The sequence below is a fragment of the Lynx canadensis genome, chromosome A2, assembly GCF_007474595.2.
Source record: "Lynx canadensis isolate LIC74 chromosome A2, mLynCan4.pri.v2, whole genome shotgun sequence".
Classification (NCBI taxonomy): Eukaryota; Metazoa; Chordata; class Mammalia; order Carnivora; family Felidae; genus Lynx; species Lynx canadensis.
This window is the reverse complement of record NC_044304.2, coordinates 50,050,510-50,066,438: the sequence shown is the minus strand read 5'-3', so window position 1 is coordinate 50,066,438 and position 15,929 is coordinate 50,050,510. Positions and strand designations below refer to the sequence as shown.

The following is a 15,929-nucleotide window of genomic DNA, read 5'->3' as shown; positions in this document are numbered from 1 at the left end:
GCAGTCTGGGTGGCTGTGAGCCTAGGTTATGGCTGAGATCTCTGGAGGTAATGGGGGGCCATTACTGGTTCTTGAGGCTGGAAGGGCTGTGTTTGGTTTGCACTGGAAGGAGATAGTTGTAGTGGCAGAGGCAGCATGGAGAAGGGAGGGAGAGTCATGCTCGCAGAGCTTGGTCCCGACCTTCCCCCACCACATCTGAAAGTGCTGTCTTAAGCACCTCCCTCAGTGAGGAGTGGCCCTTCCCTCATTGTTCCCTCAGCATCCCTGGCTCCTGGCCTCGTTATTACCAGTAGCCAGCCCTTTTTAAAGCAAACAGTGTCACTGCCATTTTATGAAAACAAGATGTCCGAGTAATGAGCCCTGTCAGCATGTGTCAGGAACAAATTTCCTCCCTTGGCCTCTGAGCTATTTTCTGTGTTCCTTTCCCTGTCTGACAGTGTCCTGGATAGTAGATCTGACAGTGTGCTGGCTCTGTCAGCCTGGTGGCCCCTCAGCCACCAGGGGCAGGCTGGCAACCAAGAGTCAGAACGCCCCCTCGCCTGCTTGGCTCCTAGGATCCTTGCCTTGCCTTTCTCTGCACGAACTTATTCTCCAACAATCCTTGGTACTGAAGTGGACAATTTCGAAATTGCAGTAGGTAGCTGAGAGTGGGGCTGGCTGTGTGACCTTGGACAAGTTACCCAACCTCTCTGTGCCTTAGTTTTTTCACCCATCAAGTGAGGATACCAATAATATTAACAATGTCATAGAGCTGTTGCATGGATTAAATGCGATAATAGAGTTAATGGACTTTATAAGGGCTCAGTAATAATTAGCTAAAATCTCTGGTTATCCGTACCCCAGCTCTCTTTATAGATGAGAGACCTGTGGTCCGGAGGGGTTAAATCCCTGTCCCAAGATGACAAAGACATATTGGAGGCAGGATGAGCTTTAGGTTTGGAGGCCTGAGGTTCCTTTCCATAACACCATGATCACGTAGGTTGGCAGGAAGTGACTTTTCCCACCGATGAGCTTTGTACTTTCCCATCTCCATTGTCTCCATCTGTGCATGGCCAGAGAATAGGGTTCTGGGAGTTGTATCGTCCATCACTACCCCAGACTTGGCTATAGTCAGTCCTCTCCCCCAAACCGCCCCCTGTAAGACCCTGGTTCTCAGACTGAAGTCTGCACCAATACCCCCCAGAGGGCTTCTTAAAACAGACTGCTGTGCCCCACACCCACAGTGTCTGATTCGGATAGGTCTGGGATGGGGTGCAGGAATCTGCAAGCTCTGGGGAATGCTGGTGTAGTCAGGGGACCCACTTTGAGAACCACTGCCACACAGAGTTTAAAAATGACCTTAAAAATAAGCTCAGCAAAAATGATATCATCAACTCTGTTCAGTTATAGCAAACGCCAGTTTGAATTCCTGGGATGCTTAAATTCTACACAATTTTTAAGAAAGCCCAGTGTGGTCATTCCCAGGCTACTTCCCCTGTGAAGGAGATAGTGTGGCCAAGTACAAGTCCCTTGGGACTATGTTAAAAAGCATACAGAAGAACACTTATCATTAGCGTATCAGTTGGTTCTTATTCATACTCTCAACCATCTAAAATCAGAGCTTGCTCATGAGAATCTTTCTAACATTTGCCACATAACTTAGTTTGCAGACCATTTCCCCCTGGGAGGAGGGGAGAGTGGCCCAAATCTTTCACAGGTGGAACAGGTATGAAGTTTCTCCTTATGACCCTGAAGTTTTGCCCTGTCCCTGCTCAAATGGCGAGAGATTCTTAATGAAAAAGGTCTAAATGAAAGGATTTGAAAATTCTATACTTTGGGCCTTTGTAATCTGTAAAAAAACAAAAACAAAAAACAAACAAAAAATGCCTGGTTTGAGAAAGCTGAGGAACATTTCAGATTTGGCTACTTCAGAAGCTAAGACCCTGCAGGGTTGGGGTTGTTTTGGTCATGGTGTGTGGAAATGTTGGCAAATTCTTGGACACTCCTCCATCCAATGGGGTATCTAAGTCCCTTCCTTTGATTGTGGTCCCTCCTTAATGACTTGCTTCTATTGAACAGAGTGTAGTGGGAGGGATGTTACAGATGCCTGTGGTAGGGCATAAAAGACAGCACACCTTTCACTGGGATCTCTCTCTATACACACACCTTGGGAGCCCTGGGAGGACAGGAAAGAAATTGCGAGACCTCTATGCCAGGGCGACTTTGTGGAGAAACCACACAGAGAGCAACAGGCCCAAAGACCCCCTCCCTGGCTGGTCCAACCCAGCTGTTTGTGTCTTCCCAGCACTGAAGCCATACCACCGAGACAGCCCCCAGCCTATAGGCTGCTCCAAATGATGCCACGTGGGCAGAGACAAGATATCCCCACTGAACCTTGCCCACATTGCTGATTTCTGAGCAAGACAGAGGTTCTTTCTTTAAGCCTCTCCACCTTTGGGTGGTTGGATATGCAACATTAGGTGACGAGAACATCCAATGTGAGCACACAGAATTAAGACTTCTGGAATGGGAGTAACCTAGACACAAAGTGTTTTAGGCAACAGTATATTAGGGACAGTGGCCAAAGGTTACATGGCCAAAGACCTGTCTCTAAGGACCGAGCTGTGTTGGCCTTCAGAGCAGGATCAGCAGATGTGGAGAACCCTCTCCAGCAATAATCTCTCTGCTGGGGTTGCCAGAAGCTCTGTCCCAATAATTCTGTTCTTTTCTGGAAGGCTCTTATCCAAAGGCCTACTCAGTCTAAACCCAGAGTGCCTTGTGAAAATCTCACTATTACAATACAGTAAATATTAACACAAGGGCCTTGAATTCAGGCACTGGGTTCTTTCCAACACAAATACTCAACAATTTATTTATAAACAGCCTCTCCCCGTTTCCTCTTATGGTGATTATTCGCCATCTTTGCTTTGCAGCCTCATGTATCCCAGAGGTTTTTTTTTTTTTTCTCATTTTCTTTCCTTTTTCAGCCCAGTGTCATTTCTGGTATCTTTAGACTCTTGTGTTCGGTTCCTCCACACTGTCATCTTCCTGAGACTCCTCACAGTACAGACTGGGCAGGCTGGGTGCAGTGGTTAGGGTGAGGGGCTTTGGGATAAGATCTGTACGATTGCTCCATCACTGATAAGCCCTGAGACAAATCACCCACCTCCCTGGGCCTCAGTTTCCTCACTTGTAACATATGACAGGCCCTGGCTTATGGGAGATGCTTTACACATGGCGGTCCCTGTTGTTGGCCAACCATTTCACCTCATGCTTCTTCTTGGGGCAGACGATTGAACATGGGCCTCTCTGCCAAGCAAAGTCACATGTTAGGCATCTCTAACTGAATCTCTCTCACTGGTTACCTGATGAAGGGGGAACACAGAGCCAGGAAGGCTTCATAAATGCTACTCTCAGAAGAGAGACCGTCAGCCTGGGGTGTTCTCAATTCCAGCTTTGACAAGTGTGTGGGCAAGAGCTGGCCTCCCACCAAGGACATTGCAGAGTAGGAAGAAGCCTTATATGTGGTCATCTTGTCGCAGTGGTCATGCACGTGCCTGCAGCTGCATGGGGTGCTATGGAAAAAGGAGGTTCCATCATCTGTGGTGTTTGTGGGGTTTGGGGTAAGTTCCAGTTCTGCCTTAACCGCTCACAAGCTAGATGACTAGAAAAAGGGGAAATTATATTTTGTAGGAGAATTCTTAGGATTCAGTTGAAAAAAAACAAAACTAGGTAAAGCCTTTGGCACAAGTGCTGGGCACAATCTAGGTAGTCAAGGAATGGCAGATGACATCATTATCATCATCATCATTATTCATTAACCTGCATTAGCAAAATGAAATTGAATAAAACCAAAGTAATTCATAAAAATCTAATAGAAACCATGTTTTACAGTTGTGCTAGTTCTGGGGTGAGCAAACTACATCTGTGGGCCAAACCTAGCCCACTGCTTGTTTTTGCAAATAAAGTTTTATTCACACACAGCCATGGTCATCTGTTAGATATTGTCTATGGCTGCATTAGTGCTACAACAACAGAGGGAGTAGTTGTGACAGAGACCGTGTGGCTTGCAAAGCCTAAAATATTTAGTATCTGCCTTTTACAGAAAAAAAAGTTGCCAGCTCCTGTTTTAGTCAATGGAATATTATGCAGCCCACTCCAGAAAAAAAAAAAAAACAAAAAAAAAACCAACTTGTGAAGTCTCTGTGGCAACATGGAAATATATTTATAGCATAAAAAAGTGGGATGAAGGGAATTTTCAGTGGAAAGAAATTCCTTTAATGTCATTAAAATATCTCCACTGTAAAAAAGGAGGGAGGCAGATGTTGAGAAGCCTGGTAACCATGGTGATTTTTCCTGCTGCTTCCCTGGGCCTTTTACCCTCTGTCCTCCAGCTCAGACAGGGCTCAGGACTGGGGGTGGGGCAGTGGTTTCAAATTCCCAGAGAGGGGCCAGCAGGAAAGCCAGCCTGCCGAGCCCACAAGCCAAACATCTGCTGCACAAAGATTTGGAAGTCCCTTGCCCACAAATATGTCCCTTGTTGGGGCAGGAGTTGGGCTGAGCAGCCAGATGCTGTAAGTTTCCATCTGAGAGGCAGGCCTCAGGGGGAGGGGTGCTGTGGGGAAGGGGCTGGGTGAGGGGCACCCAGCAGTGATGGTAAATTACTAACGGGTGGAGATTACATTGAATGCTATGTTCTGGCTTCCTTTCCCCTTTCTTCAGTTACAAGTTTGGGGTGTAGGGAAGGGAGGAAATTCCATGCCCAGGAAATCCGCACATTTCATTTCTGAGAAAATACCAAGTAAGCATTCTAAATGCAGGGAAATGGTTTGGTGGGGCTGTTAACAATCAGAGCATTGAGGTCATTGACCTCGCAGCCCAGGCGCTCATAGGTTCCATCCAGGTGGGAAAGGTGGGGCGCGGAGGGCCTGGAAAGTGGATATGGGGCTCTGCCATTCTCCAGGGAATGTTCCAGATTGCTGGAGTTGGCAGATCCCTGGCCATGGAGCTCTCTGAAGCCCCCCAAACCCATGAGAACCCATGGTGGGTGGGATTGGGGTGTAATGGGTGAGGCCTTCCATTGTTCTTGGCATGCCTACAAGAGGCCCCCAGATTCTTCACTGAACTGGGCTGTGGGTGACTCCAAACTCTGTGGCTCAACCAGCAAACATAAATACACACGCCTTTGTGGAGTTGTCCTCACCCCTCCAGGGCCCCACCCCAGGACTGCTCAGACTCCTCAGGACTGGTGACCAACAAGGATCTGGGATGGAATCCCAGCTCCACCTCTTATCCGCAAGCCTTTTAAGTTCTCTGCTGCAGGTTTCACAGCTGTGAAATGGGTATGAACAACTCCAGCCTCTGCCAGTAGTTGTTAGGAGGACTCAAAGACATGAGTGAGCCTGCTGTGAACAGTCCCCTTCCTACCTGCCCCCCTTCCTTGCCAACACACACACAGTGGGGCAAGTAAAGGAGGGAGGGGGAGACATTAAATATTTGGGGTTTTTAATTGGCCTCACTGATTTAAAGGGCACACTTGTGGGGTGACAGTGGCTGAGTTAGCATCTGGGATTTTTCACTGCGGTGTTTCCTCACAAAGACAGGTGCCTCTGACGGCATTTCCCATGGTGTCCTGCCTCTCCTAAGCTCAGTGTAATAATGACTCTTTAGGGCTGCTCTGAGGTGGGCAAGGGCAGCCACAGCTCCTGGGTTCTCTTCTCAGGTGAGCCTCAGCTGATGTTAGGTTGCCCTATCCTGTCAAGGGGTGGGTGTGCAGGCCTGGAGTTGGAAAGCTGGGGTACACATCTGCGAACTGTACCCGGATCTAAGGACTGCACAGCCCCAGCCATACGGGTGAGTTGAGCTCAGAGGGTGCTGTTCCCACACTCTGGCTAGACCTCTGTTATACATGTGGCCTCACCCCTAACTCAGCTCAAGGGGCCCATTTCCACATGGACAAGGTGGAAAAGGCTTTTGGCAGTAATGCTCCTCTGGTCTGGAGAACCCTTTCCTCTGAGCACATTTTGGTGGAGGGGCTTGGTGAAGACTCAACAGCCTGATCCTGTCGTAGCTCGGGTCCCAAGGTCTCTGAGGAAGGACAGCACTGTAACGGGCTGACAGCAGATTGATGGAGCCGTGCCAGCTCCGAGGAGAAACGCCCTGCAGTGTAGACGGAGCCGTGCCAGCTCACAGAAGTGCCCTGCAGCATAGGCTGATTGTGGCTCCGTGAAAAGGGAGCTGGTGGCCTCAGGCTGCTGAGTAGTGTGGTTGGGTGTGGTGTAATGCAGTGTGTGATGCCCTGCCTGTGTTTCCCAAACTCCCTGTGGGTCTTTAAAGGAAGATTCCTATGTAGCGTCCTCAGAGCTGGACTCCCTAAGCCAGGAGGCCTAAAACATCTATAGAATGCCCTGCTGTCTTCTCTGATCCTCACCATATGCCAATTTAATGATATTATTTTTCCTCGGCTTACATGTAAAATTATTTTTATGCTTTTTTTAGCAGTGGTTCTCAAAGTGTGGTCCCCAGGCCAATGTCAGCATCAACCCGGGTGTTCATTAGAATAGCTGATTCTCTGGCCCCACCTGTTCCTACTAAGCAGGGAGCTCTAGGGTGGGGCCCAGTCCTCTGGATTTTAGCCAGCCTTTCAGGTGATTTTAGTTTGAGAACCACAGCCACAACCTGCTGGAGGCTCTCATAAGTCCTACCTCAAAGAAACCCACTTAGTTTTGGTTACTCTAATGTCTCCCAAACTTACATGGCCATGTAACCCCTTTAGGATCTAATATCCATTAGCTATCGGAGGAACAAGCTTTGGGCAACAGGAAAGATGGACTTGGGGACTGATGGGGGGTTGGTTCAAATCCCACAGCTTTTCTTCAAGTCATTGGGTGGTTGGGGGCTTTAAATCAGACCCTCTAGTTCTTAGCGCTGCCCTTGGTTCAGAGAAAGCCAAATCATAGCTGCTAACTATAGTAATAATGATCACTCTTAGGATGACAAACAATATTATGTCACCAAGATCATTCTAGGAAAATGTGTTTCACGTGTTCTTTCTTTTGCCCATTTTTTTTTCTCATAAATCACCGCTTGGATTTGGGGCATCAGTCTGAGTTCTATAATTTCCTCCCCATATCTGGGTTCTCAAATTGAATGCCCTGACCATTTCTGGCAAAGTCCACTGTCCTCATCAGGGGAGCAAAAATCAGGCTTCCTGCCTGATGCTTGGCTCTGGTAACTGTCCTACACTTCCCTTTTATGAGAAACAGAAGGGACACAGCACACAGGATGGCCAGCACCCACGTCCACTTGACTTGGCCACTGACTAGGGTAAGGCAGAACAAATTTGGGGTTGCTGGGGACACACTGTCTATGGACTGGCAGGCTATCTAGCTACCTTTATAGGATTTGCTCCCTGGCTTCTAGGAGATAAACAGGGAGTCAATAAAAGCACCCAGCCTTCTTTCTTCCTGGAACAGGTAATAAGCAGGGTTTTATAACTCAGCATCATGTAGTTGGAAAAGTATCGGATCCAGGTTCTACTCCTTAGAAACTGTGGAACCTTGGAAAAGTTACCTATCCTCTAGAATCTCTGAATCCATACCTGTCAAATGGGGTTGGTGAAATTCACCCTACTAGGCAGCTGGGTGAGTTAAACAAAGACTCTGAAAGAGTAGGCATGACATCTGGCACACAGCAGGTGCTTAATAAATGTGAACTTGGATCTCATCATCCTCCGGGGCAAAATGGTCATCTAAATTGTCCCCATCGTTAGAGGCTCTATTTAGTCTGAATATTCACTGATTCATCCATTTGTTCATTCATTCATGGTTCACATATTTATTGAGCACCTACTATCTATATCAATGGCACCTGCTGAAGATACAGAGATGAAAAAGAAACCCGCAGCACCTAGAGGTGACATGAACACATGATGTACAGGCAGGGATCCACTAGTTACATAACTAGTTATCCAATCAAGATTGGGGGTAGGATAAGGAAGGAGAAGGCCGTTTTCCCTAGCCAGCCCAGCCCAACCACCACGGGCTTCCTTCAAATTCTGTTTTTGGTCTGGTCTTATTGTTTAAATGCTTCCAAACTGTCAGAACTACTTCCTAAAGTTGACGATAGGCAGGGGCTCAGGATCTCAGACCACCTTTGCCCCACTTCCATGCTGTACAAATATGTGGGGCTGAGTCAAGGATAAAATAGCGTATCTCTCCTGGGAATGGCAATTGGGAAATGTCGCAAGGACTTAAAGAGATCGCCTTCCAACTTGGAATTATGCAGTATTTATGCTTTAAGGACAGATAACTATTTGGATATAGGGCTGGATGGGGAGGACACTAGTTTATGAAACACTAACTGGATCTAATTTTTTTTTTTTAAGTCGCTGGGATATGGATTCTTCCTCGGAAATGGGTCTTTTCAACACCATCGCCAAACCTGTGGTAAGGAAAATAAGTTTTGTTCTTTTGACTTAGAGTTCTCAGATTGACTGTGTGCGGCCATAGTTCACTGGACGGTAATCCCAAATGAACGTGCCAACAAATGGGGGTTGGACATTCAGGACACAGGTTTTGGATGGCAAGTTTGAGTCACTGCAGGCAGGAAAGAGCCTGGCCCTTTCTGAATGTAGTGACAACATCACCAGGGCTGGCATTTCCCTGGGCGGTCCGGCTCACACGGGCGACTGCCAGCCTGTTACCAGCAAGGCAGGTTATTTGCTTGAGGGCTCCACGTATTGGGACATTTATCTCCAAATAACAATTAGAGGCAGCTGAAGTCACTTGGCTGACTAGGGCAGAGGGCAAAAGGTAGATGGGAGCCAGAGGCCGTGAAACAGCAAACATCAGCCCTCTGTGGTACCCGTCTCCAGCTAGTCCTTTATACCTCCTGTGGGGCAGATGAAGACAAAGCCATCCATGAGGTTTTCACCTCCCGGACACTCTACCTTCTTCATTTTCTCTCAAATAGCCTCCAGTCCGTCACTCCCTTACAGAACATCTTCCACATGCTGCTAGAGGGCGCCTTCCCAAGCACAGCTCAGATCCTGTGATAGCTCCCGCTGAAACCTGCCATAGCTGCCGGTGGCCCTCAGAGTGAAGTCCTACATCCATGGTATTCTCCAGTGTGGGGACGGTGTCCTCCACTTGTTTGATTTCCTGGGGCTTGGCAGACAGCACAGGCTGGTTGATACTTGGGTGATGAATGGATGGAAGGCTTGCCTCTTCAGGAACTGTGCCCCTGCTGACCCTGCCAGCGTCGTGTCCCCACGCCCCCCAGCACACCACGCTCTCAGGCACATGGGACTTTGTTCAATCCTCTGGCTCCACCGTGCTCTCTGGAACTTAGGGTTGTTTTGCCCAAGCTTGCCTCTTTAAGACGGCCTGGGTCTTCCCCGCCAAGCCTGAATTCATCCTAGTCATTTCTCCCGGCCAGGCTAGGCCTCAGCTCCTCCTCCAAGCCCACCCTCACCTCAAGCAAGGTTAGATGCCCTTTCTCTAAGCCGTGACAGTTTGGTAGCCTATGACCTCCACTGGACGAGTAGCCTCTCAAGCACAGTGACCTTGTGTTATTTTCCACAGGATAATGCCTGGCACAGAGTAACTGAGCACCAAACAGCCGCTGGCGACATGAATGCGTGAAATGAATGTTGGAATGAGGGGCAAGAGCCTGGAGCTGGGGCCCTGCCTGTGCAAGCCCTGGGCCTGGTTTTTTCAGCCAGACCTGGAGGCACGGCAGACACTTACGTATTCTTTGGACGGGTCACCGATGCTGCCGTTGGTGGTCGGAGCGGTGGTCTCTGTGCCCTCTGGCTTTTCCTGCTGCTTCCCTTCCTCCTTGGGCAAGCCACCCTGCCCAGGGAGGGCCACCTCTCCCACGCCGAGGGCCTCGCTCTTGTATTGCTTGACGAACTCTTCCATTACTTTCAACTCATTCTCCAGAAGTCCGCGGCAGCGAGAGGGGTCCTGGTCGTAGATGGGGAGCTGCTGCATGAGCTGGCGTCGGCGGTAATAAGCGCCCTCGGTGCCTGTCACCGGCTGCTTCTCTTTGGGGATGAGCTCCATGTACTGTAGGCCCTAGTGGGGAAGAGATAAACCGACTGTGATTCTCAGGCACCCAAGCCAGATCTGGAATTGGTGAGCAGCCTCCAGCTTCTCCATCTGTTTTTGCAGAGCCCCGAGGCTTGTCAAGGCAGAAATGTTGTGAATTTGGCGACACCCGGAGAGGCCTAAATAAGCTGTCACTCTCCACCCAAGTGGTTGCAGATTCACATTCTGAATGGGAGTGTTGTACTGGATGCGTTGGCTTTGCAACGCAGATTTGGTTTCCTTCAAAACTAAATATTTTTACTTCGCTTTACCTCGTGGCAATGCTCCTTAAAAAGAAAAAGAGTCAATCTAGTTTAAAATTGCTTTGCTTGGAAAAGTATAATTAAATCATTATAGGCGTAGGTATTTCATGGTTTGTTCATTTAAAAACAGGCAAAGGCACCTTCTAATAGAACAAATTGATAAGGTCTCGTGGTAATAACATTTCCACATCAGTATGACTGAAAACCATCTGAATGTTAATATGTCCATAGATAACTTTCCAATTTGGCTTTTTTTTTTTTTTTTGTAATGAACAGTAATCTTATACTTGGGTGGGTTGCAGGGATGGGGAGATTCAGAGGAGAAAAAGGTCAAGGCCACACAGCATGAGGAAGTGTGAAAAGCAAACTGTTTATCCTTTACAACTGGTCTCCATTTCTGTGCCTGACCCTGACTGTGACTCTGACACCCCCACCAGTTTGCCGGATTCCCACTGCCCAGGTGGCTGTTGCCATATTTACCCTCTTGGAACCTGCCTGTGTCCTGTCACATCCCGTGGTTGGAACTGGATTGTGGTAATCAACATGGAAAGTCATACTGTAATTCATAATGAACAATCCCGGCTTTTGCCTCATGTTAGGGAGGAGGGGCAAGGAGCCTGATGGAGGGGCATACTAGTCCAGAGCCTGGTTTGCTAACTTCCATAATAAATGAATTCTGGGTCAGAGCAGTTTTAGAGAAGGGAGAGGCAGTTGACCCGGGTTTCTGTGGGACTCATGAAGTGAGAGGTGGCTGTAGATGGCCCTATGTGGCTCTGCCCTAGAGCTTGGAACACCTGTGGGCTCACAGAATACTGTGAATCCCCCTTCACCTGCACAGTCCCTAAGGACTTTTCCAGGTGCTTTTTCAGGCACAGAAGATGGACTGGGTGGTAGATAGAATCTTAGGGTGTCAGGGAATTTGGTTTCTAGCTCCCTCCCTGATGCTGTTCTCTGTGTAACACTGAGAAAGTACCCAGCCACCCAGGCTTCGGTTTCATCATTGCAAAGTTTGGGGTAGACTGCGTGATCTTCAGGGTCCTGAGCACTGTGAGAAGTCTGTGGTGACCTCACTCGGTCCTCACCACAATTAGCAGAGAGAGAGGCAGTAGCACTGACCCGGGTCTACAGTGCAGGAAAGCGGCTCAAGGAAACCCGTGGTTTCTGGTTCGCCAAAGAGGCCAAGACTCTGAACCCCAACACACGGAAGAAGAAGTGCCAGGGAGCCACACGGCTGACCACACGTCTGGGAAAGGCTCGGTCCTGACTCTGTCTGCGGGTGGTGTGGGGTGATGCTGTTTTTCCCTGGGTCAGTATGAAACCACAGGTGGCTTCCAGCACAAAAATGCCAGGCAGGTAGGTCTGAAGAACCTAGTCACAGACTTTGGGGTGCATGAGAATCGCCTGACCACCTTGTGAAAAAGCTTCCTGGGATCACCCTAGACTTTGATTTGGGAGTCTGGAGGAGCCCAGAAGTGAGCACTTTTGCAGGTCCTCCTGGGTCATCTGAAGCAGGACATCGGAGGACTCAGGGACAGTGGGTAGGGGGAAAGGGTGTGACCATCTGAGGACAGGGCAAGCAGCAGACCAGCAGCACACAGGCTGGGGCAGGGCACAGGGCCCTGGGGAGATGGGTTAGAGACAGGTGGGTGGGGGGGCAAATATCTATCCCAGGCCTTCTTATTTCGTGTCTGAGGCCTGCCCCGTCCTCGGGATCTGTGGAAGGGATGGGGAGGTGGTGACAAGACTATGGCTCACCATGCCAGAAAGGGCACCCAGACCTGCCTAGCATCTCATTCGCTCCCACTGTGGAAGCAGTTCCAAGTGCATGGCTGATCGAGCTCATGGGAGCACAGCCTCTTCTCCTGTGAGGGCTGCTGACCTCCCAGGTTGAGTGGTTGAAGGAATGGCAGGAAGAGCTCACACTTACATGGTACTTACTATGTTCCAGCACCCTTCTAAATGCCTGACCCATGTTAGCCCGTTTGCTTCTCACAGAACTTCTTCTCATATCACCCCTCGAAAAACCGAGGCACAGAGAAATAACCTCCAGAGGGTCACACAACTCGTCTGTGGTGGACACAGCTTTGTACTCAGCAGCTTGAGTCTCAACCCCTTCTACACTGCCTCTCTAGAAGGCGAATGATTTGCAAAGAGGAAAAAAACAAATTCCCCCAATCTCTAGGGGAGTTTCCTTCTGTCTTCATTTCAGGGTGAGGAGGCTGTGTGGGCACTGCCTAGTGAGATGATTCCCCCAGCCCCTGGATATGCCCCTGATTCCGGCCTTCAAGAGCATGCATCCCTCCCTGCATAGCTTTACAAATAAACACTGTGGTAGGAGTCCCGGGGCAGCGGCCTTGCTGGCCACCTGTCTGTTGATCCCTGTATTCAGTGTCCTTTCATGGCTCTGTCCTGGCTACAGGTGTTTGTGACCTGCAGGGCTAACGGATTCCTGGCCAGAACTCTGGAGACAGGGAGTGTTCCCTCCCAGGAACCTGTTGCAGGTCAAAGCCCCAGGTGAGTACCTGCTTTCTACCTTTGCAGGGTCAAGGCCACACCATGTGGCCGCCAATGTTTTGTTGTTGTTGTTGTTGTTGTTGTTGTTTTGTGATGGCTGGCCTTGCCTGGCTGGCCTGAGAACCCTATTCACACACCTGTGGTAGACATTACTCATCAACCCCGGTGAGGGCATCAGAGTCTATCTCAACACAGCCCTTCAGACAATTGCTGTTGACTGGCATGGGCTTGGGAAGGGGATGATGGAGAGAGAGGGCTGGCTCAGAGTCAGCTGCCTGTGCCACTCAGAGCTTGTAAGAGAATCTCTCAGAAATCCCTCCAGGAAGCTGATTAAGGTCATGTTCCCAAAACCTTTAGCAAGAGGCCTTTTCTCAGAGCAGTTGGAAAGGTTGGTTTAGGTTTCAAGTTTTTCACGAGGACCTTTCTGAGTCATTTGGTGCATTGCTGTCTGGCTGGGACATCTTGGGTGAAGAGGTTCCCAGAATCAGGCTTTATCAGGAGAAGAATCAAAAGGCAGAGAGAAAAGTGGAAAAGAAAGGTGCCTTATTCCCAGAGTTGGGCATAGTTGAACACACATGGACTCTGGAATCGGAAGTCCCCATCCTGCCTGCTCTTTCGGCCTCTCTGGCGGTCAGGCAAGGACAGTACATGGGCTTTGTGTTACATGCTAATCTCCATCAACAGTGGCTACTTGACTGCTGTGTTGAGAAGGATTCTGAGGCCCAAAGAGACTCAATGGAAGATCGTGCTCTAACTGACCAGCAATGTTTGCCATGGGTGTGGGAGTAGAGGATAAGGTAGGAGTGCCACACCTGCACGGGTTCCTCAAGAGCCTCTGTTTGCTCTCCTGTAAAATGAGGTTATTAAGCACGTAGGGAGTGGTGAGATGTTGATGACATATATCATATATATAAATATATCATAGTATTTTTTTATCATAATCATAAATATATCACAGGGATTCCTGAGAGAGTCTCTAACAAGCTCTGAGTGGAACAGATAGTTCTGACCCAACCCTCTCTCCCCATCATCATAAATAAACACATACACACACACACACACACACACACACACACACATACACGTGCGCACACACATGCAGAATGCTCAGTGGATGCTGGTTCCCTTCATCTTTTCATCCTTGCCTCTCCCAAATCCTGGCTAGCTTTCAAAGATTTTCCCAAGTCCCTCCCTATTCTTAGAAGCCTTCCCTTAAAAGTGCTAACCCAAAATACATGCTGTTTTCTGCCTCTCCTCCTACCTGTCTGGTTCTCCTGGCCTGGCTTGATAGGTGGGAGCCTAAGCTTTGGAGTCAGGGAGGCCTGAATCCAAGACCTGGCTCTGTCATTTAAGCCAGCTATGGGACACCAGGCTAGTGGTGTCACTTCTCTGAGCCTCCGTTTCCTCCTCTGTGAATAAGGGTAGTAACAGTATATCCCTAACAGTGTTGGAAAATTAGACGAGACCACGTATTTATAGCTCTTAGCATATGCTAAGCTTAGCACACGTAAGTACTCAGTAAATATTAGCTATTAGGTTTATTGTTACTAATCTTTAAAGGCTTAAGAATTTCTCCATTTTTCATTCTGGTTGGGAAGGATGACAGCGAGATTCAGTTCCATTTCCAAAATATAATCAGTCCTGATCACTTGGTAATTAAAAAAAAAAAAAAAGTGGGGAGGGTGAATGGGAAGGGAGAGCTGTCCAATCTCAGGCGACTTGCTCAGGCAGGCCAGATGCAGAGCAGACAGAGGGGCCTTTATACTATGTGGTTTTATGAGCGAGCATTAATCACAGCCTCACGATGCCTTCCTCTGATTAGTCTGGAGCCGAAGCATTTGGGGTTTTCACCAGCCAGTTCCTGACGCCCACAGCCAGCTCTTTTACGAGCTGCTTGCTTTAGTTTCCACTGACATCTTGGAGACCTGCTTGATGGCTTAGCCAGACCTGGGTGCTGGAGGCAGACCCACATTTGGAGCCACCCAGCACTGCTATAGTTGGATGCCACTCTCTGTGGCCCGGATCTGCCCCTGCCCAGCCCCTCCAACTGGTCAAGGCCGATTAACCATTCTAGGTTTCCTTACATGTAAAATAATTCCTACCTCACAGGGTGGCTGAGCTCACAAATGCTGATGTATTCTTTTAAAATATGTTTTCAAGAACTATAGCTTTTTAAAAAAAAGCATCTTTGCCTCTCTCCACTTGACTGAAAAGGGATTTCCCCCTCCTTTCCTCCACTTAAGCTACAGCTTAGAAGGGTGCTGCTCAGGTGCTCTATGGTGAAGGATCAGGTTTTTTTGTTTGATTTTTTTTTTCACCGATTGCAGAAGGATTCTTGGGCTCACTGCATGCGATGAGAATGTAGCTCATGCCACATGAGATTTCCACGTGAGTCTGACCACGTGGAATTCTGTTCAGTGAGAGGAGTTGTCTGATCACATGCTTGGATGTCAATTGCTACTATATTTCCCCAACATTTATTTTCAATTTCTGTACTTCTCGTTGTGGACCAGTCACAGGATTTTGTGGTACACTGTTAGTCCACAGACCACGTGTGGAATGCCACTGGCCCGGAGGGTAATGTAGTACAAATAGGATGTGCCAGATAGGATGCTGCACAGGACAGGTGTGGTGTCTGCCCTCGTGGACCTCGCTTCACTCCAAGGAGAGAGATAACCAAACAAAGACATGCATAAGACAATTGCAGCTCGCAATAAATCTTCTAAAGAATCAATGGCAAACTGAGGGAGAGAGAAAAAAATATAGCTGGAGGATAGGTGGACTGGGGAGTTAGGGAAGGCCCGTCTGAGACCTGACTATCAGAAAGACCCAGCCATGCAAAGAGCAGGGAAAGGCATTTCAAGGGGAGGGAACAGCAAGTGTAAAGTCCACGAGGAGGGCAAAAGCCTGGAGTGTTCCAGAGCAGGAAAGAAGAAGGTCAGAGCACTACAAAGTAATGGGTGAGGGGTCATAGCCAGAGTGCGGGTGCAGCCTGTGGGGGTATGACCATGCAGGACTTTGAAGGCTCTCCTTTTCTCCCAGAAGAGATTTAATTACATGCCAGGCTTCCATATCTAAAATT

General features: G+C 48.6%; 1 protein-coding gene across 1 annotated transcript in view; it reads right to left on the bottom strand.

Moving 5' to 3' along the window:
- The window catches only part of LMCD1 (LIM and cysteine rich domains 1), a 57,880-nt gene that overhangs the window by 5,148 nt on the left and 36,803 nt on the right, over positions 1-15,929 (bottom strand). Inside the window, exon 4 of the mRNA XM_030307294.1 lies at positions 9,729-10,058. Coding sequence (XP_030163154.1) covers positions 9,729-10,058 — 330 coding nt within the window. The remainder of the gene's footprint in view (positions 1-9,728; positions 10,059-15,929) is intronic.